We start from the raw sequence: 25,548 nt of genomic DNA, 5'->3' as shown, positions 1-25,548 counted from the left end.
AAGGACTGCAAATAATACCAAGACTGAATTCACTCAATCTTCTTTAAAATTATACATAGATTATTAAAGACAAAAGGAAAGACGTTAGTTCGGTTTTTTATCATCTCCAAGGTTTCAAAAGTGTATATAACACTTTAATCGTTTCGTCTGGTTCTGTTGAACGTGTGTTCCTAGTTGGAAGCGCCGTTTCAACCTGTAAGAGGAATAAATTCGAAGACGGCAGATCCGAAGAATATTTAGAGTGAAAATGAACAACATATTGGACTATCAGTGAAGCCAATTCACATAGTTTTGATATTCACCTGTCTTGTTTTGTGCAATATTTCTCTGAGTATAGCATAACCTAAATAAAACCCAGTCGTGTCTCAGCACTCAGCCAGTAAAGACGTACTGTTCATTCAATTCTGTGAATACTTGTGGCTACGATTCAAAGCTTTAATTGGGATATCTAGAAGGCGTTTATTGGAAAGTGAGGGGAATTAAAAAGAACACCTTGCGTGTAAGTCTTTGTTTAGTGACTTTATTCAGTTTCGTAATGGATCCTCCATCTAATCAGTTCAAGAAAGGTGATATAGCTTTAGCACTATTTGTGGGCTACCCCTTCTGGCCAATCAGGATTATTGAGACGGTGAAGTCTGCAACGGGTACAAAAAAGTATCGGGTATTCTGTTATGGGTCACAAGATCAGCAACTCATCGTAGAGGGCCAATTCGTAGATTACAAAAGTAACAAAGAGGATGCATCCAGGAAAATAACGAAAGGAGTAAAAAAAGCGTTCAAAGAACTTCGTTCTTTTCTGGAAATTTGATGTATTGAAAAAAGCTAAAAATCAAAGCGGCACAAATAAGGATGGATCTGCCAGCAGCGCTTCTGCTCATGTGAGTGGACTTCGAACTCAATTGGTAGCGTCTGAGCAGGAAATCACTCAAATGAAAGAAAACATTAGGAAGGATATTCAGCGCAAGGCACATGAAAAATCAAATGAACGAGGGGTTGGTAAATTTCCGACGGTAACTATTGTCTCTGAAATCTGTGATGCAATCACTGTGGAATACACCCCCAAATTTTTGATTCTGGAAAAATCTCTCATAGGAATCAATCATCAGATTGATTTACTTGAAGAAAAAATTCGTAGTTTAGAAAATAAACTGGACAATTTCGAACAAGAGGGGAAACTGGACTCGCTTCTGTTTCAAGGTGTCAAGCAGCCAGCTACGGTCGACATAAAAAGTACCATGCGGAGTGTGATCCGTGAAAAAATGGGCCTTGTAAATATTGCCGACTCCGATATTATTAGTGTGCATAGACAGAGCATGAATAACAACCCGACAAGCAGACCTGACAGAGTGGCGCCAGTTATAGTGAAGCTCCGTAACAAAGATATTGCAAAGTTCAAAAGCTAAGCCTAAACTTGCTAAAGACGGGATCTTTTTGTGCAAAAACCTTATGCGCGAGAAGCGTGATATTTTAAATGCGACTAGAGATAAATTTGGGAACAAGTGTGTATGGTCTGACCAAGGTCAAATTTTCGTTCATGAAACTAGCGATTCTTCACCCCGGAGGCTCTGGTCGCTAGAAGAAATCTTCTGATGCGTGCTTCATTTTTCGCATATATTATTAGTTTAGCATTTCTTCATAAGTTTATTCCTGCTTGTATTAACATTTTAATTGAACCCGTTTTTCCTATATATTTTTTTTTTTATTATTATTATTTATGGGATGGCGGCGGGAAGTTTTGGAGTATGTGAAGTATTGATATTTGGTTATTACGACCAGGAGCTGAGTGTAGGATTTTCATTTTTTCTTCTTCTTTCTTTCTTCTTTTTCTTTTTTTTTCTTTCTCTTTAGTATGTTATTATAAGTGTTAATTTTAAGAGGGTAAATACTTCCGAACAAACGTTAGCTTATGGAAGGTCATTTGTTTTTTTTGTGTTGTGTTGTTTTTGGAATAAACCCTTATCTAATCTAATCTAATTATGTATCATTGGCTTTTCATTTTTTTTTTTTTTTGCAGTTTAGCATTAGTTTTCCATTCATAGGTTTTGTCCTAAGTCAATCAGGAACATAAAATAATTTGTTGTCAGTGAAGTTAAATAATGTTAATCACTTCGTGCATTAACCCTTCACATTTGAAGGCGCTTGAAAATAATCCATTTTGTATTGATGGTGTATTGCTATCTTGCGTGGCAAATGATCCCACTGAAGTTAATGTTAGACTGATGAGGCTTAGTAGATATGTTGATATTATGAATAGTAATGTGATTAATGTGACAAATATGGATTTATGAATTGGTCAGTGGAACTGTCACATCACGTCGAATTTTTCTGAAGTGCTCGAACCTTCTTACTTTATGTTGTGGTAAAATTGATATGTTGGGTATATGCAAATCTTTTCTTAAACAGGATAGCTATCTCCTGTCATATACTTTTCCAGGGTACCAGCTGGTTTCAAAATCAAGAGATTCTAAGATGCGGGGTGAATTTGCATTTATAATTAAGGATCAAATAAGATACACAGTAAAGGATTTAAATTGTTGGATTGATGGTAAGATTGAAACTTTTTCTATTGAGATTGAAGTTCCGGAGAAGAAAAAGTTGTTAGCTTGTTTAGTATACCGGCCACCTAGTGCTAATCCAGAGGATTTTCTTTTCGATTTTGATAAATTTAAATCCGAAACAGCGGCGACTCAATTGGATCGGATTTTTATTTGTGATTTTAATTTGAATTTCCTTAATTTAAGTATTAACTTATGTTGTCGCACAATTTTTTTCCGGTAGCAAAAATACCGACACCGATAACTAGTCAGTCGGCTACCCTTATTGATAATATTTATTTATCGGCGAATCTTTACCGAAAAGTTATGACGACGTGATCACATGTCCCGGTTCTGACCATCTTCCTTTGGCGTGTGTAATTCGGGACAATGGAAAAAAGGTTTTTAAAATGGAGAAAACGACAGTTAGGGATCTTAAGCCGGAAAATCTTAAACAGTTTCAAGAAGAGATAAGTATAGTTTCTTGGGAGGAAATTATGAATGAAAATGAAAACGCATCGGTGGCGTTTGACGCTTTTTTTTAAATATTGTCACCTATTTATGATAAGTGTGGCCCATTGAAGGTTGTTCGTAAGAAGAAAAATGTCCCAAGGAAACCGTGGGTGACGAATAAAATTTTGGAAATAATTAATGAACGGAACAGACTTTATCAGTTGTACCTTGATTCTCCAACGCAACAAAACCTTGAAGAATTTAAGAAAATTCGGAACAATGAGAATTGCCTCAGAAGGTCATCAATGAAACATTATTATTAAGAGAAGTTTCGTGATAAAAACGGTGATGTTAAGGGGACTTAGCAAGTGATAAATGAGGCACTACGTTCTTTAAAACAAGCAAAAATTATACCTTTACATTAAGGTGGTGACAAAAGAGAAATGTCAAACTGGAGACCTATATTGATTCTGCCTGTGTTCTCAAAAATATTTGAAATGGTTGTTCATAAGAAACTATATACCTAACTTAATTCTCTTGGGTTTTTGTGTGACACACAATTTGGATTTCGAAAATGTCATTCTACTAGTCATGCAGTGCTTCATCTTCTTGATGTTATAAATAACATATTCGAGAGCGGCTCTATTCCTTTAACTATGTTTTGTGATTTTAAGAAAGCTTTTGATACTGTTGATTTTGAGCTGTTGGATAGGATGCCACATTTAGGGATAAAAGAAAATTGGAATAATTGGTTTTGTTCGTATTTGTATGTTAGGCGAACGCGTGTAGTAGTGGGGGATATTGTCAGTTCACCTCATCCTGTACTATGTGGAGTACCGCAAGGTTCTGTGTTAGGTCTGCTTTTATATTTAATTTGTGTTGACACATTACAGTTTTACATTCCTAATGCCGCCATAACATCCTTTGCGGATAACGCAGCTATAACGATTGCTGGAAAGGCTTTGAGTGAGCTTGTTTCAAAAGCAAATAAAGGGCTACTTAACCTGCATGTTTTTACTAGTCTTAGTTGCTTAGCAGTAAATGCGAGTAAAACTAATTACATGATTTTTAGTCGTGCTGGAGTTATTAATAATGTTTTCAGTTTAGTTAATTTTAACGGTACGGATATTAAGCAGATATTTGATACAAGGTATCTTGGTTTTCAGATTGATTGTAATTTAAATTGGAAAAAACATAGTGAAATTGTATTGGTGAAAGTTGCACGGGGCTTAGGGCTGATTCGTAGATTTAAACATGTTTTTCCTGTTTCAGTTTTGAAAATTTTATATAATTCACTTATTAATCCTTACATTGTATACGGTTGTTCTGTGTGGGCTAGTAATTTTGTTGTAAATTTTAAACGGATACAAATTGTGCAAAAGAAAGCGCCTCGCCTGCTCGGTGATTTTGAAAAATGTCAACGTGCAATTGATTATTATCGCCATTTTAATATTGTAAATGTTGGGCAGTTGAGGGATTATCAGACCGGTATTTTCGTGTATCAGTGTTTAAATAAATTAGCACCTAATTATTTTTGCGATGTTTTATCATTGAATTCTGCGTACAATTCTTATGATAGAAGGAATTCCACGGACCTAGTACACGAGAGACGACACACTGCTATGTCTAGTTTTGTATTTAGGAACATGGGTGTTTTGGTGTGGAACAGTCTTCTGGAAAGCACTAGGATGGCTGAGAGTGTGTCCCCTTTTAAAAATAGGTTAAAGAATTTCTTAATGAATAAGGATGGGTGAGAGGGGGGGGGCTGTATTCTGTCTTCTATCTTGTGTAAGTATTGGTTCACGGTTCCTGTGAGGTTTATTTATTTATATGATGGCATTTTTTTTTTGCAATATATATGTAGTAAGTCAGTAAAATAGTGAGTCCTGCCACAAAGATTTTCACGTGGTAGGTCTGTTTGATATGATTTTTTTGTGAATATTAGTCTTTAATAAAAATAAATTTCTCTCTCTATTCTACTAATAATACTTTCTAGATTATCTCAATAAGTATTTTTCAAAAATTCAATTAAAAATACATTTTAAGTCACTTATTTGGAAGTATTACTTAAATACAGTTACAACCAAGTATTTTGTATTTAGTTAATTCTAACAGTACTTTATCCACCACTGGCCCCATGTAAGAAATACGTGCAGCTTTACAAAACGTAATATCCTTTTCATCAATCTGACCAGAGGTCCACACTATCCATATGACTGGTGGATGTTAGAGACCACTTTCTTGCAAAAGGCTGAAATTGGTGGCATGAAAAAAAATAATCAAGCCAAGGGGTTGCTCCACCAACACAATAACACGTTCAACTACAAAGGTGGAATCAAAAGGAAGCGCCTTGTCTCAAAACATGGAAAAGTTATTCAGTTAAAAATTCTGATCCTCATTAATGTTCGGTTTTTTGCCGTGCAGAGCCTAATAACAACGGTTGTGTCTTCTTATAATCTATTTCTAACACAACTTTACGCCGTTTCCCACCCTCTCAAAAACAAATATACCCATTGACTGTGGAAAAAAATACATTATGTTATAAATATTCTTCTAACCTTTAAGTAGATGGCAGCTTGAAGATAATTTAAATCCCATGCTTGACGAAGGTCTTGCTCAGGCAAAGTCATGCCCCTAAAGTTCAAGGGGGGGGGGGTCATCTTCATCCCTGGCTTCGTCATGACTGTTCGATATTCTGGAAGTGGATGTTTGGTGTAGTAGCCTAGTTTCATTTGATATGAATGATATTTCACTCAATGGGGATGTTTCATCATTGAGAGCTACTAACACCGATTTATCATCAGAATTGTGTCTAAGCTTGGGAATCACTGAAAAAAGAAATTAAATTGTACTTTCTCAAAGAGTCAAAATAAACAATAAATCTTGACCATACAGTATCCATTAATATTAATAGTATGTTACAAGGATTTAATTTGCAAACATCCTAAGTTCAATAGGAGTCAATACACAAGAGCAGGTCTTTTGGACCTACAATTTATGAATAGAATCAAGTCAGCTTGTCAGTCCATCTCGTCAATTCTGCACCATATCAAATCCTAGCAGAGATGTACAGAAGACCTCACTCAAAACCAACTGAACCCCATATCTTTCCTTACTGTCCTTCTTCCTACTAAGGAAGGGACTAGCCAAGACAAATCATCAAAGACTTGTGATCAAGAAAAAAGCTAGCTTTCTATGCTTCTTAACACAACTGGTTTATGGAAAAACTCGTCAAGACAAAATGTGAACAAGCATTGACCACATAGGAGCAAATATCATCAGGGCATATGATGAGAGGTCCTATCTACTTAATTTTATTTTAATCAAAGTCTTAATATATAAATTGGGTTACTACCAAAAATAGCAAACTTTTTGTCATGCAATACTTCTTGATATGATTTTAAATGAAATTTGTCAAAATGTGGTATACATGGTTGGGCTAAATCTTTATGCCCCAGGGCATAACAAAAACACCTGTCTCCAGGTCCTGAAGGGTTGTGTTAACCCCAAAACTTTAAAATCTGATGATTCAACTATTTCTAACAAAATGACCATTTCAAAATATTTATTGGATGGGTTTGGGGGGGGGGGGGAAATCTAAGAGAGGGAGGGGCCAGTTGCCCCCCAATCACTTTTGACTCTGAAAAAGTAAACTAGAATTTTGATACATTGAAACTAATCTTAATCACATTCAAAAACATATTAAAATTCATCTCATTAAAACATATGATTTATTATCATATTAGCAACTATTTAGATGAGTTAACTAGCCATTCACATCTTAAGCATATTGAAAATAATCTCATATACTTATTGGTTGTCTTAGTACATAGCAGTTCATTGGATCTTAACATTACTAGAACATACAAGGCATGTTTTTTAAGTAAGTACCGTTTTACGATTACGCTGCCACAGTGCTACGGTCACCGTTCTGTGCATGCACGCTGGTTACCTACATCTCTTGTCTACGCACTGACGCCGTTACAGTCTGATTTTTAATTGTATACGTTGTTTACTGAGTGTTTAAGATGCCTCCGACAATCGTGAGTCCTGCCGATTGTGAAGTACGGGCAGTTATACGATTTCTTAGTGCTAAAGGTGTAAAACTGATCAATATTCATTATGAGATCTGTGAAGTTTACGGACAAAACATTATGAGTGATGGAATGGTAAGGAAATGGGTGAGAATCAAAACAACAATCCATGGAATGACGACATTCATCATCACCCAAAAAAGTGAAATTTCCCGGGCAGAAATTGTTTGCTTAAATTTCACTTTTTTGGGTGATGATGAATGTCGAAATATATGACTGAAACTGCAAATTAAAAGTAGGTTGAATTTAATAATATAACAAGTGATTATTTTTGTTAATTGAATGTAAATGGGATTACAATATACAATAAATATATATAAGAGGGCTATTCAGAAATTAGGGAACGTTTTGTAATAAAACAAAAACTAGGTAAAGGAAAAATACTTTACTATATACATCTGAAAGAAAGACTAAAATGCTACTTTTCTGCATAGTCACCAAACAAATTAAGGCACATATCGTAGCGATGGACAAGCTTCGAAATTCCTTCGTCACAGAAATCCGCCGCCTGCGATCTCAGCCACTCAGTGACGCGGGCGCGGAGCTCGTCATCGTCATTAAAACGCTGTGTCGCTAGCCGGTTCTTCATCTTCGGGAACAAGTGAAAATCACTCGGTGCTAGGTCAGGACTGTAGGGTGGATGTGGGAAAATCTCAGATTTGAATGAGTCAAGTTCTGCAGTTCGATTTGCCGTGTGAGGTCGGACATTGTCATGAAAAAACAAAATTTTTGACGATAACCTTCCTCGGTCCTTGTTTTTCACTGCTCTTCTAAGCTTGCGCAATGTTTGGCAGTACCGATCAGAGTTGATTGTTGCATCACACTCGAGAAAGTCAATAAGCAGCACACCTTGCCTATCCCAAAAAACAGTAGCCACAATCTTCCTCGCTGACAAGGTTTACGATTTTTTTTTGTGTTTTTTTTTTTGGGTGGGGGGGGAGGGGGGACTTGTGTGCCCCCACTCCATGGAATGCAATTTTGTCTCGCAATTGACGTGCTTCACCCACGTCTCGTCACCCATTGGGATTTTATCCAGTAAAGGATCACCATGCGTGTAATAGGCGTCAAGAAATGTTAAGGCTGCTGCCATTTGCTGACCTTTATGGAGGTCTGTAAGCAATTCTGGCACCCTTCTTGCACAAAGTTTATGGTAGCCAAGCTTGTGAGTCACAATTTCAAACAACAAAGTCCGTGAAACTTGTGGGAAGTACAGCAAAAGCTCCGTTATTGTAAAGTGACGGTTTTCATGAATCTTCTCATCAACTTTGGCGAGAAGATCGTCTGTCCCAATGCTAAGGCGTCCACTCCTCTTCAAAATTCACGTTCGTTCGGCCATTTGAGAAAATTCTAGATGACTCTTTAGATTATCTTTGCCAGTCAGTGAGTAAATGGTGTCCATCGAGTAAAGACTGTCTGTTCGTGAACTGGTTGCGTAAAGTAAGTACTTTTTGTTATTTTTAGGGATAGTGAAAATTTGTCTTACCACGAAAGAACAGGTGACTTTTTTTGTGTTGTGGAGCATTAATAGGCTTGTAAGTATGATCAGAAAGCCACCCAGTAAGTATTTAGGGATTTACCCTAAAACGGAAGGAGATGGCTGACTTGTCAGTCACCCCTTGGAAAAAGGGTATTTCAGGGGTGACTTTGACAGTTATCGAAGTCACCCCTAAAATGTTCTAATTTAATTTTTAACCTTTTTCTTTTTATATCTTCTTCTATATTTTCTTCTATCATTCTTTAATAGAATCACACCTAAGATTTTGTCTCATTATTTACCTCAATACATTTCCTAATCATTTTAAACCCCTCCGGACATTGCAAAATAAAACCATAAGAATCCTTCTTTAGCAAATAGGCTTAAACTAAATACTAAATTTAAATCCTTAATAGCTGATCACTTTTAAAGACTAAATTAGTAGAATACATTATTTAGCTTTGATGCCGGGGTGATTCTACTTGATAATTTGTTTTTTTAGTATTAATTTTGGAATTTACCATACTTGGATAACCTCCTTTGTCCTTCTCCCTCATATGATGTTTTTGGTTTATCTTTTTTATCTTTATTTTTGGTGTATTTGAAATTAACGTAATAGTTGATAGCCTTCTTTTGAGCTTACCTCTCTGTTAACTTTATTTGATTATTTGTGTTGGTTTTTATTTGTATGAAATAAAAAAAATCTATCGATCTAACTGAGCTTAAACGTCATGATTGGTTTTCTGTGGTTTTCTTTAAGTTTTTTCTCTTTCAGATGCCAAGAACTTACTAACGAAAGCCTGACGGTCGTCTGTACAAGGCTTTTCCCAAAGAAGCATTCGAGAAGGCAGTTAAAGCTGTAGAGAATGGGCACAGTTTATATAATTATCCAGTATGATCATTCCCTATCTCACCCATTATAAAAACCCGGACCGGGTGCGAGTGCTCCGGAGAACGTTTTTGCAGATAGAAACATAATCGGCATCAGATCTTTTCACGGGTAGACAAGTCAGACGCGAAACAATCGGAAACAAGTGGAAACCAGCTATTACAAATAATTCACTTTGTAACCATTTCTCATTGATAGACGCAAACACACTGATCCATAAGTGAAGAAAGAAGTGGGAGGAGCTTTTTAGAGAACGAAGACAAGAAATGATCTGCGATAAGCTTACTGGATAATTATATAAACTGTGAGAATGGGGCTAAAATCTCCACTGAAGCGAAAGACTACGGAGTTCCGTAAGGTGCCCTTCGGAACCACACCAAAGGCCTGCACCAAAGAAAAGTCGGTGGGCAAACAGTTCTTAAAATGAACGAAGAAACAGCTCTTACTCACTATCTTATTCGTCTGTCTGAATGGGGATTTCCGCTAACAGGGTTTGATCTCTACCTCCTTGTCTAGTCGTTTCTTGATAAAACGAAGCTGAATGAACCACGGTTCATAAACAACCTCCCGGGAGATGACCGGGACGGAATCTTTCTTAAAAGACACTCGGATCAACTGAGCCACAGACTATTAACTCGTAAATTGATTGCCTGGAGGAGACGCTTTGCAATGTTAAGCCTGAATGTATTGTCAGTTACGACGAAACAAATGTGTCTTAAAATCCTGAACGAGTGAAGGCTATCTTTAAACGCAAAATAAAATATCCCAAGCGAGTAATGAATCAGACGAAATCAGCAACATCTATAATGGTAGCAGCTACTGCTAGTGGAGAAGTTTTTCCGCCGTATATTGTCTTTAAATCGGAAAAACTCTGGGATACGTGGATGAAAGGAGCTCCAAAGGGCTTTCGATTCAACAGATCAAAGTCTGGGTGGTTCGATTCAACTTGCTTCCATGATTCCTTTTGAATCAGTCATAGTCCCGTGGGCGAAGAAGTTTGGCCCAGATGAACAAAAGTCTTGATCGGTGACAATCTTTGATCGCATGTTGATATGACGGTCTTGCGCTTTTGTACTCAACACAACATAAAATTTGATGGTCTCCCACCAAACTCAACTTATGCCTTGGGGGCATATAAGGTTTTTATAGAACAAGTCGTCGTAGAAACTTCAAAAAGGGCTCATTCGATTGGAAACTGAAATGGCTAGTCCCCTTTTCAATAGTCGAAAGTGATTGGAAGGCAACTAACAACCCTTCCACGCCCACCATTTCCCCAAACATATCAAATCAAAATTTTTAGATAGCCATTTTGTTCTACGCAGTTTAAAGTTTTGGAAATTAGGTCTTTAAGGATGACAACCCATCCCCCCCACAACCCTCAGGGCAAGGGTTGTAAGTTTTGCCCTGGGATCATGTAAGGTTTTTATAGAAAGCGATGTTGTAAAAACATCAAAAAGGGCTCATTCAATTGAAAATTGAAAGGGCTAGTGACCATTTCAGGTCAACTAGAGGAGGTATGAAACTAAATTAAGCACTACTATTTGTGTCCAGATTTTTAAAGAGATAAAGGTTCGGCAACATGTACTTCATAATGACAAACGACAAACCAAGGCAAAACAAGTTTTTGTCCCACCACCTGAAAAATTAAAAGAAACAAAGATGGTCGTCAATGCCTTCCATACCTTGTAAAATTTAAAACCTGGACTAGATAAATCGTTGGAAGAAAAAGAAGGTTTATCCCACCACCTGAATAACTAAAAGAAGCAAAGGCTCGGCGATATATACACATATATATATATATATATATATATATATATATATATATATATATATATATATATATATATATATATATATATATATATATATATATATATATATATATATATATATATATATATATATATATATATATATATATATATATATATATATATATATATATATATATATATATATATATATATTTTGTATTATTACATTTTGAAAGGTGAATTAGGACCAAGGAGTGCGAACTGAATGAAGGAGACGATGAACATGCAAATATGTAGCGGCAGCTCATTAAAAATAAATTATCTTTTTTTTTCTTTGTTTCGAACTCAGGTTACACAGTATAATTTAACAAAACTTAATGATTACTCAAATTTTGCATAAGTTTTGAAAATCTTTAAAATCTTCTTTACAAAAATAAACACTTCTAGAATACCAAGAAAGTCAATGCGCAATACCAATCTTGCAGGTTAATTCTTAGTGCTGAGTTCATTTTTAATATAGAAGTGTGCATGTTTTCTAGCTAATTCCCAAAAAATTTTGAACTATAATGAGGCAGGAAGATTTAACCTATAATCCTTTTGTAATCATTTTGTGATGAAAGACTTCCAAGCTAAACAGTCTCCGTGAGAGGGATAGCTGGCACAACTTTTCCAGAGTTGTGTAAAAATGATAAATTTTACTTCTTGATGGTAATCAATTAGCCTAGAGCAGAACTACGGCAGATAGTCATACAATGAGGGTGATTTATATCGTCTATCAGCTCTGAGCCATTTGAGGGAAATTGGAGACCAAAATCGATTCAAACATTTATGACTATCAATGTCCACAAAACTTGCAAACCCAGGGGCGACTGAGACTTCTAATAAACTTAAATTCTTTATTTTTATACTGTTAAGAAGTATCCTTAAATGGTTTGTTTTTATCGTACCAAAACTTGTATGCTGTTTTGTGTTTTCAGTAACGCGCTAGTTTGCTATAATCCTACAAACAAGGGATATATCAGCAGTTGATTTATTTGTACAAGTCTTATTGATATATGTTAGATAGACTGGGAAGTAATAATTTTTGATCATTTTAAATTTCAATTTTGCTCATTACTTCCTTCGGATTTTTTTTTTTTTTTAATGATAATCTTCCGAAGGGGGTTCAGAATTATACAGACTGATGTAGAGAATTGTTAAAAACTGGCTGAATAATTTAAATACTGTCGTAAATGATTTAAGTTTTCGGTAATATGAGATTTGTATATGGACTGTTTTATGCTTAGATGTTCTATAGATTATATTTATATGTTTTCATCTAATATGCAAGGGATTGCGAGGTATTTACAAGAATTCATACATAGTAGTATACAACTAAGCCATTGCCCCAGAGAACCATTGGAAAACCAAATGACTGAATTATAAACCCCATAAGCTTCAAAATTTTTTCGTAGTCTAAATAATTTCAGAATAATAAAAGTTTTGGTTAGAATAGTTCTAAAAAGTAACGTTCAAAATCTAAACTTTTATCTAGATTAAATTACTCACATATAGCAGGATTCAAATAAGCCATAAGCCCAGAGAAGCGTTGAAAATTAACTGAAGCGGTATATTTCGCTGAAATAAGAAGTCCGAAGGCTCTTTCACAAGCAACTTGGCGGCGACGCATTAATTTCTCCTCTTTGTCTTTTTCTGCTGCTGAGAAAGAAGCAAGTGCTACATCAACAATCTGAAAATGAAATATCATGAAACACAACTACAAATAAATAGGGTTTAATAGCATAAGGCAAAGACATTGAAATGGATTTCGCCCCCCCCCCTGCCCCGGTCACTGACTACTGACGAAATTTAGCAGCGGAGCGTCATGCCACCAGAGGTAGATTTAAATAAATCGGCCAAATTTTTTTCGGCAGTAGCTGCTATGCGACAAAAGCGGACTCGAACAACAGGTACAAACCATGGACAGAGCAGTAGTGTTGACTAAGTAAAGTACAACACGCCTCCAATTTTTTTTCAGACTTACAAGCAGATCAGGAAATTGCGGAATATGGGGATTAATGTTTTAAGCTTTTGTAATGCACTTCCTAGTGCATAGACAATAAACTAATTTACATTGGATCCAGGGTTGATTTACTCGACAAATATTTGAATATAAAAAAATCACTATGATGTTCCTTCAAGGCTTAGAGCCGGAATATGGGGAAAGAATAGAAAAAAGTACATAAAAAAAAGAAATACACTAAAAGAGACAGTACAGACATTTGAAGTCTGATCTGACTGAAAAGATGAATGGCATATAAATGTTGCCTTGATTAAGAAGATGATATGAAAAATGATCTGAGATGGAGTAGTTTTAGCGCCAGATGTCGTCGAAGGAATAAAAAGAACATAGATTGAAAATTATAAAGCTAATTCAAATCGAGTAGTGGCTAAAAGCAGAAGGATTTTTTTAAAGGATAAAGTTCCTCATTTTATCATACATCTCAGAGAGGGGTTTCAGGAAAAAAAAGGTTTACATGCAGTTGGGCAATAGGACAATATGTGACATCAAACAGAATCAAACAATGAAACTGAATAATTAGAATAGATCCTATGAAAATTTATTTAAGCTAGAAATTTCGAGACACCTGAATATCTTCATTTTAATCAGAGTAATATAAAAAATGACGTAGAGACTTACATCAAGAAGAATATAAAGAAGCCAAAAATAACAATCTGGTCACAATCTCAGCTGGTCAAGTGCAAGGACCAGGCAGCTAGCACTGAATCAAACAAATACCCTTTAAAAAGAAATAACCAGTTGGATATTGATACAAGGCTAAGTTCTGGTACATAGTGCACATTTTTCAGTGAAAGCAAACAGAAAATAGTCATTAATTGGCGGTGATCAAAATGTTTTGTCCAGTTGGACAAAAAAATTATTCAAGATTACAATACAAAAATATTTTAGGACAAAATATATCATATAATAAATAAAACAATGTTCTTTTATCTTAGATATACCAGTAGTGTGGACACGAAAGATCCAAGAGCCCTCATAGGGGTTGCACTAGAGACATCAAGAGTGGCTAAGCCCTCGTATAGGAGGAGGGGCCCGAGTTACAACCACGCACATAGAGGATTACTAGAGCCAAAAGGAGTAACTAGCCCCAAATATAGTCCTTTATTGACCCAAAAGTATTCATAGGGGGTGTACTAGGATAGTGACTTGACTTGCTTTATTTACTACTAATTACAAAATAAACTATAAAAATGCAACCACCCGGGGAAGGCTCAAAAAGCCTGATGAAGGACGGCTGCAATTCTCTAATTCTCTACCTTTTACAAATTTAATTTAAAAAAAAAAAGAAAAAAAAAGACCTGAACACTCTCTCAATTAACCATTAATACCAAAATTTATGAAGAAGAAAGAAAGAAAAAAAAACTGAGACATTAAGAATAATAATGACAATAAGAATAAATTATCTCCCTTCTCCCAATAAATGTCTTTTTATTTTTACTTTAAACGACCCAATGTATCCAGCTTCGCGAACGCCAGTTTGGATATCATTCCAAATAGCTGGAGCCAAATACTGAATTCCGAAACCTGCACGTGTGGTGTCTCGATACTCAACCGTAAAATTTTCCACCTCTCTAGTCGCATACCTGTGGAGTGAACTATTTACGCGAAAAAATTTTGTAAAAACTGGAGGACATACATCATTCCAACATCTATAGGCAAAAATAGCAGCTTGGTAATCGCGAATCCGACCAATGTTAAGCACACTTAATTCTTTTAAACATGAGGCGGTATCATTCACATTTTCTATATAATTCCCAAGAAGACGTACTGTTTTGTTTTGTAAAATCTGAACTCTTTTGAAATTTGCGTAAAAATTGCTAGACCAAATGACACAACCATAAGAAATATAAGGCGCAAAAATACTATGATACAATAATAAAAGAACCGATAATGGTAAAAAATGCTTCAAACGACGCAAAATTCCGAGACCTCTAGCAACTTTAGATGCAACAAGATCACTATGGTGCTTCCAAAACAAATTACAATCAAGCTGGAAGCCCAAATAACGCCCCTCATGCACCTGTGACAAAGGATTACCATTAAAAATATCTCTCCATCAACACTCGGAGCTTACCAACTCTCCCAAAAATAATAAAATTAGTTTTTTTTTAATATTCACTGACAAAAGGCTAAAACTTGTAAATACATAAAATGACTTTAAAACCCTATTTACTTTCAACAATAGATCATCAATCATTCGACTAGACATAGTTAAAACAGTATCATCCGCGAAAGTCATGATAAAACACTCCGGTAAGTAAAACGCATTGAATCAACATACACAAGGTACAGAAGTGGTCCCAAGACAGATCTCTGAGGTACACCACACTTCACTTGATAGAGAGAAGAAAATGCATAATTTAAAACAACTTGAATTGGTTTTCCACTTAAAAAACTATCAAATCATTTCAGATAATTGCCACGAACTCCAAGGGACTGTAGACGTTGGAGTACAATTTTAAAATCCACTGTATCAAACGCCTTTCTAAAATCAATAAAAACAGTCAAAGGGATTTCACCACGTTCAAAGCATCTATTTACAATATCATAGAGATAATGCACGGCGTCCGACGTCGAATAACCTTTCCTAAAGCCGAACTGAGTTTCACTTAACATCCCTGTTTTTCGTAAGGTAATCATATAGCCTTTTATGCACAATTTTTTCAAGTATTTTTGAAAACAGGGGAAGGATTGATATAGCTCTATAATTTTCGATATCTAGCTTAGACCCACCTTTATGTATGGGGATGACTTTTTCCCTTTTAAGCGCATCGGGGAATGCCGCAGTTTCCAGGGAAAGATTGATTATGTGGACGAGACATGGTATTAAATAACACATCACTGATTTAAAAGCCTTCAAATTAATTCCATCTGTCCATGCTGAACTAGATTTGATTGTTTTCACAACCTTCAGAGTTTCATCTCCAGTACCATACACGGTTGAAATTCAATTCCATTTCCAATTCCTCTTTCATCCAAAAATTCGTCCTCCAGGGAATCATTATTAAAATTCACTAACCCTTCCAATACTTGAAAAGAACTAAGCAAATTTATTAGTAATAATCGTTTCATCATTCACTGCTACTCCTTGAATCAGCAGCGAATTGGGTGGAGCTTCTTTCCTCTTTCCCAATAGGTCATTTATAACCTTCCATCATCACCAAACCTCTGTAAATTCTCTTTTTTTAATGACCGAGTCTTCACTTTTTTTCTTTAATTTCTTTTTATGCGGACACAAGGTATCGTTTCGAGAACTGGAAAATGGTCAGAACAAGGGTACAGAACCACATCAGCATAACTACGGTCCTGATACATGGAACCAACAAAAATATTGTCAATGAGAGTAGCTGAATGACTTGTAACCCGTGTTGGAGAAAGAAATTGCAACACATACTCATAACCAGTAGTGAGGTGACAATTCCAGGCACATAAACGCAACAAATCGGCTTCCCCAGGGTCTAACTTCGATCTTTGGACATAAGCACTATTTTACGTGGAACCAACAAAAATATTGTCAATGAGAGTAGCTGAATGACTCGTAACCCGTGTTGGAGAAAGAAATTACAACACACACTCATAACCAGTAGTGAGGTGACAACTCCAGGCACATAAACGCAACGAATCAGCTTCCCCGGGGTCTAACTTCGATCTTTGGACATAAGCACTATTTTTTAACGGTTGAAATCCGGCTTGGTTCATACACGGTTCATCATCTCTTGCTATTGGCGCCGATAAAACCTCTTCTAGACGAAAAGGTCACCTCATTAAATCATCAAGTGAAGAACCGACAAAAGTAAATAAATAAACATATAACATATCTCTCTAAATGAAAAAAAAGTAAAAAATAAAAAATAGGAGACCAAGACATTTTTTTGCAAATAATAATAGAAAGACTAAAATCAAAAACGAAACAAAACGGATCCCTCAAAAGAAAAGGAAAAGCAAGAATAAAATAAACGGGAGACCAAAACAGTTCAAGCGAATAATAATAAGAATGAAAAAATCGCGAAAAAGAAAGAGAAAGAAAAAGGGCAATAAAAGCTGTACAGAGAAGAAAAACGACAGAAAACAACACAAATACTAATTCAAACGCATTCAGCAAGGGATCTTATTTTCCAGGCAGACGGTTCACCAGGCAGCTTCACTAGTTTGTTGCCCCGGTCGGTCCATACATTTTTAACACCAAAGCGATCCCTCATAGCATTTAGCAGCTCATGACGTCGCTTTGAAAGGGATTCCGACGCAAAGATTCCAGACCCAGCTAGTTCAGACTTCTGTAAGAACACTTTTCGAGCAACTTCTTTACTAACAAATCGCACTAAAACTGGGGCAACTTTGTCACTGGTGGTATGAGGCCCATTCATTCTAAACCAGAAAACACTTAATATTTCGCCAGAAGATATACCAGTACCACCCATCCGTGTCGAAAGGACACTGAGCATAGTCGTTTTAAGGTCAACTCCTGGCTTTTGCTTCAGACCGTTGAAAACAAGACTGTCCAACATATTTTCTTGATCAATATCGTCTAGCTTGACTTCGATTTTTTCAATTTGATTCTTCAGATTACGGGTTTGCATTCTATACATTTTCAACTCACGCTCGATACGGTCTATTATGGGGTTGAACTCTAGTGACACAGACTCAAATAACTCACTAGTTATTGTCTCAGCTGAATCTTTAAGACCGGATTTCGCACTCGAGTCACACTTGGCAGAAACCTGAAGAGTTATCTCTGTAACTATAGATTCCCTAGTCTTCTCTAGCTCCTGTTCTGTAGCGGAAATTCGTCTAAATAAAGCAGACTGTGAACCGGGCAGTGCGGCAGCTTGATCCGGTACTTTTATTGCCGTAAATGCTTCCGAAATAGACCTGTAAATGTCGGGAAAACGCTCAAGTTCCTCAAAAGCGTGTTTCACATTCTTCGCAGTTTTAGTAGAAGCCTCTTGAACATTATCTTTGTACGATACAAGACTATTCTCAGAAACAATTTGCTCGTTATGATCCTCGTAACAAAAGATCAAATAGTTAGTTCGCTTTCCATCATTTTTCGTAATTTTCAGAATTCGTACAGGCCACAATGGATAGCCTGCAAATTTTGCCAATGCAAGATCGAATTGCTTGAAAGACGTCATGATTAGAGCCAGAAGGAAAAACCAAAATGAAAAATGAAAAACCAAAATTACACTTATCTTGTTGTGGGCAGGCTCACGGATGGCGTTGGCAATCACCGCTCTTGCAGGGGGGCCCAGTGGACCGTGGAGGCCTGCGACGTTTTTTTCATCGTTTTCTTACATCCAAAAAAGCATAGCATCCAATTATTAACAAAATAACTAAGCCATCCCAAGTTCTTCTTTCTTTTCACAAAACGTGAATACAGCGAAACGAATTAATTCACTTATTGCGAAACTGTCCACTGTAATTTATTCTAAATTTAATACGGCTTAAAAACACAACAGATGTTTACAGGTCAGATGCCAAACAAGTTAACAAGTTGAGAGCCCCTCAAACCCCTTTTTAAACCTTTTTAAAGGCATTTTTCTAGAAATTTTTTTAGGATTTTTTGTTCAAGTCGTTTTTCAAATCTTGGCCCACAATGAGGAGCCCCAGCTTGTAAAAAAATACCCTAGTTCCCCCTCGCAAACTCGTTATACGCCCAAGCGCAGTCATATCCCGATGTACCAGGGCCGAATTGGTTTGAAAACTCAACAAATATTCAAGGTAATTATGATTTTTATGTTGCTAACCCGTTTTGCCTCCAAAACCCCCTCAAAAGTCGTAATGCGTCCCGAGAGCCACCATAGGAGGCGTACCATGGGAGTTCCGAATTTCCAAACCAGTTTTCAAAAGTCAACAGAATTTTTCAAACATCATTGTTTTTGTTGAGCAAAGAGTAGAAAACAAATATGGTTCACTTGGAGGCTGCTACTTACAGCGTGAATGAATATAAACAAGCCTGCCACATGCCGAGTACTCAGGCCGGCCGTAATATCGGCTACATAGTTTTTTTTCTTAAATCTGGCATATTGATATTTCTGACAACGAAATAGGTCTAAATAGGTCACAGCTTTAAGGAAGAATGTGTATTTTCCCAGGATGATTTTATCGAAATTAACATCAAGAATAGGCTCACATTATCTGTGACTAAAAGCAAGTGAAAATGAGAATCAATATTTACAAGCCTTGCCGTGCCAGGTCGGCCCGTGACATGAAGAATAAGCTCATATTTTCTGCTGTTAAAAAACAAGCTATAATAAGAGTCAGAATAAACATGCCTGTTGCGTAGCCGTGCCGGAACCCGGCCTCGAAATCAAATACGTTTGTTTTCTTTAAACTTGGACATAGGCATTTCTGGCCACAATCGATCTAAATAGGTCACAGCTTTAAGGAGGAATGTGTATTTTTCCCAGGGTTTATATTGAAGTCAAAGAATCGTAATGTAGAAGTGTGTCAAGCTCTCATCTACAAAAATATAGAATTTTTTTTTTTTTTTTTGCAAGAAAAAAAGATCACAAAAGCATATTTATTAGCTTTTCCCCAGGGGTGATCGCACCGACCCTATGGTCCTGTAATATCTAAAGAGGGCTCATTCAAACAAAAAGTAAAAGTTCCAGTGCCCTTTTTAAGTGACCTATCATCAAAATAATTTCCTGGTTAAAAATTTTTTTAAAGAAAATTAAGGGCCGGAAACCCAAAACTTTTCTCGCCACCGATTTCAACGGTCCTTCAGAGGAAATAGTTACTAACAATTTGGACACCAGGACTAAGTCTCTAGAAATTACTAGTTTTAAAACAGCATTGAGACATGGTAAGATCAACAAAGCGAAAACAAGTTTGCCACAAAAAAAAAAACAAATAAAAATACTGAACATAAAAAGTGAACACATAAAAAAATATGTGCCTCTGACTTTAACTTACCAAACTCATCAAAAGAACCAGTACAATGATGAGGTAGCTGATAAAAAATAGCACATACCACATGGAGCGAGAGTACGCAGCCATCATAATATCTGGGTAACTAGAATATAAAAAGAGATATAAAAAATATACAAAGACAAAGCTTCATAAAAAAGGGATAAATTTCACAGTTAGGATAAACATTGTAACTAGGATAAACATTCACCCAATCATTCATTACATTTTACGGTGGTAGAAAAAAAAGTTACATACAACATACCATGATTAGAAACAGGAATACAGACGTCAACAACTTTGTTGAAGCACATGAACCTTAAATTAGAAGTAGAATCTTTGCAAAATTACAATTTTGTTTTTTTAATGGTACGATTATTGTTGGCCTGATATCTTCATCTTTTGGTGTTGGATATGGTTTTACCGGCTTTTGCTTCAGACTGCCTATACAGAGTTACATCCTTTGTTAACGTCGTTAGAATTACCAACGTCCTTAACTTTTGTTATTTCTTCATTAACAGTTTTAATATGAAGTTCAATCGCGTTTGATTCAGTATCAGGTTCTTTGCATGCATTCTTATGAACTCCAACGTTTACATTTATAGTTATTTCATCACTAGAAGCTCTAATAAAATGCAAAACGTCTCTGTCAACATAAAAAACATAACGCCAAACCTTCGTTTTTAGCATGGTTTGATTCAGTATCAGGTTCTTCGGTAACGTCCTTATAAACTTCAATGTCTTTATAGCTATTTCATCGCTGGGAGCTTTTATTGAAATGTTAAAATAATATTAATTTTTTCTGATAGCTAATTTTTACATAATATATATTCTGTCAGTTTATATAATGGCTTTTGAGAATCTGATCTAAAATTAAAACAAATTTTAAAAAAATGAAATTCCTGCTGAAATACAATAAACAGTTTTGAGTTTTCTTTTTTTAAAAGTTAGACTTATCAGATAATATCTTTTTATTTCTGATGATTTCGGGTTTAATATGGCCTTTACTTTTCATAGAACAGTTTCTTTTAGTTTTGTTTTAATTAATTACCGATAAGAATCACAATAACAAGTACGGTGGTTTTTCACTAAAAACCATTCAACAACCCCAATTTAAAAATAAAACATATTTAAAAAATACCTATAATTAAACAAAGCTTGAATTGATTAGCAAATAAGATAAATATGCATAAATTTTCTATCATTGATTCTCTTTAAAGGACATGCCCAAGGAAAATTTGAAAATACAATAATCTCTGATATTTACAAATATAAAAAGAATTATTAGCAATCTTATGCGGAAAAAATTCCTTTGATACAAAAATAATTAATAAACAATAAAAAAAAGGTTCAGTATTAAAGTGGATAAAGTAAATTGGCACCATAAGGGCAGTGAGTGGGTCAATTTCTACCCCATTTATTCAAAATCCCTCTTTTGTATTTTCAGTAAACAAATCAAAAATATACTCCTCCTCCTCCCCCTATGCTGATTTTGAGAAATACCGTTCTTTTAACCATCATTTAAAAAAATTAAATAGTAAAAAAATTCTTTCCCCAGAATCTTTGACAGACTTTTATATGGAAAGGTTTAAAATTCTGTTTACTTGCAAAGACTGCTTAAGATCCTCGCATATTTTGGTAAAAAAAGTGTGCTGCAATTTCATGTCACTCCATCAGTATAAAGATTTTCACCGCGCAGGATTCGTTTAAATTAAAAAAAAATATGCATATTGAGGTCAAATTTATCAACATATCTAGCGAGACCGCACCATATTCAATAGTTTAGTACTGTTATGAAATAAAGTATGTACCCCCCCCCCCACACACAAAAAAAGAGCTATAGACAGGTCTAGGTAAATATAAGGGAGGGGAGGGACAGTTTGGAGTCCCCTTCCCAAATGTTTCAAAATATTTCGTGTCATTGACATATAACTCTTATTTTGTTCATGTTTTAAGGATTCGCCGTTCCTTCCCGTCCGCGTACCTCTTCCCCCAAAGTCAACAAAATTTCTATACACATGATTCTCAGCTCTGTAAAGACAAAATTATTGTTTACCTTTTCCATTGTGTTTCGAAGTAATAATAATTAATTTTTACCATTGAGTCTGTTTTCTTTGATTGGATTGTTTTGTTTAAGAAAGAGCTAATCCGGAAAGTTGAAATGGGCCCGTTCAAGCACACAGTTGATGATGGACTTGGTATGAGAAAATACGCGTTTGAATGTATGTACACAATGTTGGACAATTGTTTGGATAAATTGGATATTTAGGAATTCTTAAACCATGTAAGTAAGGGTCTTTACTTTTAGTTCTTTTTGTAACGAAGTGTCCTATGAAAAATTTAGAAAAACAATTTGTCGTGGATGGACCAGGGCTAGAGATTGATGGCAAATTGCGTCATTAGAAATCACTAGGTATCTAATCACTAGGTATCTAAAAAATCCCTAGAAATAGTGATAAATTGTTACGGGAGGCCACGCTGTTTACGTTCATTACCACAAACTGTTGAATACACAGCCCATAAAAAGAGAACGGCTATTCCACAGAACTTCTATATAAAGATTTTGTTCTTGTATTACTGCACATCAACTATTGAGAGAGAGTGGAAGGACAGTGAGTTTTTCTTTGCTGGGAAAGGGGGTACCCAGAGCCTTAATTTTGTGTTTTAAAAGGACATCGGTAAAGAGAACAGCTGCAATCACCTAGTGGCTATATTTTTGGCACTCGAAAATGCTCTTAGTTATATACTAGTGAAACTTTACCGTCAAGAGCGGAGAGTTGAAAGGAAAGCAACTAACTCTTATATAAAAACAATTTATGTTCGTTTTGAGATTTAATATTGTTCTTTGCATTCGTTTTAAAGCTTTATTTTTTATTTGTTTAATCCGATAAAAGACTCAGGCTACTGTTTACAAAAATCACACAAAGTTTACGTTTATCAGTCTTATATCAGTCTTGATGTTTCCGATGATCTTTACTTCCCAGACACAAGGTATCTTAAGGTGGAGATTACAAAATAACTTACTTTTCAGTAGTAAGAAGAACGAACATACTGACGAAGCTGTATTCTATTGTCGTAAAATATGGATTGCCAGCATGTTCCTTAAACAAGTGAAAGCCCAGAACTGAAAATAATACGATAAAAAAAATAGTAGAGCTAGAAAGCTCAATGCTGGACGAAACGACAACAGGACCTAAAATAAGAATAGTCATGTTAGCTGAGGAGACTGATCAAGAGGAAAGTTACGATGTTTAACAAGTTCTTCAACTTTTATATAAAAATTAAAAAGCAAAATTGTAATTTCACAGTTACTACTGATTATACAAACACAATTGCAACAAAAACAAATACAAAAACTATTCAAAACTATCTAAGTTTTTCAAAATAAATGCCGGCATCTATATTTTTGGGAGTCTAAATTGGTGCCTGGTTGTTACGTGAAAGGGCTGGAAAAAAAAACCCATACTTTTCTATATTTAGGTGGAGTTAGCTAGGTCTTAGGTCCACCTCACTTACATTAAATTAAACATTAAATGTTCAGCAGAAAAGGGTGGTATGAAGGTACTACCGCCATTCATTGTTCCCTGGTTTTGCTAAAACAACTAGTTTCTATTGAACAATTATGTTCTTGACTTGAGAATGCATATTTGTACTTTACTGAAAACAAAGTAGATTCAAAATGTTTTCACTTTTTTACTTTGATAAATAAAATATTATTAACACTTTAAGGAATAAGTATCAGTATATGAATATTAAACTGAAAATCTACAGTCATTTGTTTTTTTGTTTTTTTTTTCAGTACAGTGCAGATTATGGTCTAGTCTGGAGAAGGAATGGGAGTTTGAATCGGTTATTTTCTGTAATTTCTGTTCATTTTAAGTTTAATTTACTTATTGATGGTGATTCACGGTATTTCTACGCTTGGAAGGTTATTTGACTTTATTTCTGCTCATTTTTGGCGTATTGGAGCTCTTTATACTTTTCTTTGAAAAGCTTGTTTTGTAGATTTTTTTTTTAGTTAATATAAAGAAAAAGCACATCTTCCCCTATTTATTTTTGGCCCAGAAAATAGTTGCTTTAGCTAAACCAGGCAACAATGAACGACGGTAGGACATTCGAATTCGATTTGGTTATTTATTGTAATTTCTCTTCGTTTTAGAGTTCCTTTTTTTAATTGATTGGGATTCGAGGTAGTTCTATGCTTGAAAGGTTATTTGACTTTATTTCCACTCTTTTTCGGCTCAGTAAAACTGTTTACGTTTCTTTGAAACAAAACCTTTTTTGGGAAAAGTTTTTGTTACTTAATTTCCGTTTATTTTTTTATTGACCTAGTCTGTTTCACGGGATTTTTTTTTTAATCTTTTCAGTTCTTTTTCAGTAAGAATTCCTAGTTTGGCTTGCTATTTGTGTGTTAGGTAAACTTTTCATTGAATATTTAATCCCGACACAAATAGTATAGTGATAATTTAAGTTTATGCCACCTCAAACTGACCTGAAAAATAAAGCTTAACATCATTACCAAAAATTATAACGCTGGGTATAAAAATATATTTTTAAAATCGTCCAGGGTTTTCCAACTGAATTAGACTGATTTTGACACTCTGAGTCCGAAAATAATCTTGGTTTTCCTCGATCAGGTCAGAATTTTTTTATGCAGAAATTAAAAAAAAAATCTATTTTGCGTAAAAAAAAACTAAGTTCTATTAATCATCAGCCGTGGATCACTTCTGACGATTTTTTCCGTTTTTCTCAAGAAATAAAAGTCAAGATATCTAAATTCAGTTCTATTTAGTCGATTAAATTGGCTGCACCGAATCCATAATATTAGCAAAAGAATGAGCGTTACGAGACACAAAATTTTAGAGTTTACGACATAAATCGGTGTTTCTTCGATTCCCATGTGTAAGTAGCTGCTGGGTTGTTTCTCTTCAGTGACCAACAGTAGTCTGCCATCATGAATACATCCCACATTTTTTGGTACCTCTCATCGATTTGGCGCATATCCTGGTGAAACTTTTCTCCCTATTCGTCAGTCTTTGCCCCAAGGCTTTCAGAAAACTTCTCTATGTGTGACAATAGAAAGTGCATCTTTATGCTCAAAACCCTATTTTGGAAGGCCTCATTCATACTGCTGACAAATATGGCGTAGTTAGCTGCGTTCGTGTTCCCAAGGATATTTTTTGCCACCAGCACAAACGATTTTCACGCGGCCCACTCTAGCGTGTTCATAGAGTTTTGGAACTTTGTGTCTTCCATGAGCTTTCATTTCTGTGGGCCATCAAAAAGCCGGCCTTCAGCTTCTCAGTGGTCAGTCGAGGATGGGCTTGGCGCAGGTAGTTGAATCAACTCCCATCCTTGTCCAGAGCGAGCATGAACTGT

At 35.5% G+C, this 25,548-nt stretch overlaps 1 protein-coding gene across 4 annotated transcripts in view; it reads right to left on the bottom strand.

Moving 5' to 3' along the window:
• LOC148956189 (uncharacterized) overlaps positions 1-25,548 on the bottom strand; it is a 79,560-nt gene that overhangs the window by 28,070 nt on the left and 25,942 nt on the right. For 2 of the 4 annotated variants that reach the window (XR_016142550.1, XR_016142540.1), the window contains exons 1-4: positions 23,194-24,290; positions 20,176-20,275; positions 12,747-12,927; positions 5,546-5,815 (exon numbers count right to left, since the gene is read on the bottom strand). Coding sequence is in view for 1 of the 4 variants with exons in the window: in XM_089098088.1 (XP_088954214.1) it covers positions 20,176-20,275; positions 23,194-23,381 (288 nt within the window). In the remaining 3 variants the exon portion in view is untranslated. Of the gene's footprint in view, positions 1-5,545; positions 5,816-12,746; positions 12,928-20,175; positions 20,276-23,193; positions 24,291-25,548 lie in introns of those variants that run through there. The other 2 variants (XR_016142568.1, XM_089098088.1) reach the window with 2 other exon arrangements.

Source organism: Artemia sp. Qi Xiang Cuo, chromosome 1 (genome assembly GCF_049724085.1).
Source record: "Artemia sp. Qi Xiang Cuo chromosome 1, ASM4972408v1, whole genome shotgun sequence".
Classification (NCBI taxonomy): Eukaryota; Metazoa; Arthropoda; class Branchiopoda; order Anostraca; family Artemiidae; genus Artemia; species Artemia sp. Qi Xiang Cuo.
The sequence above is the reverse complement of the archived record's forward strand: the minus strand, read 5'-3'. Positions and strand labels throughout refer to the sequence as shown.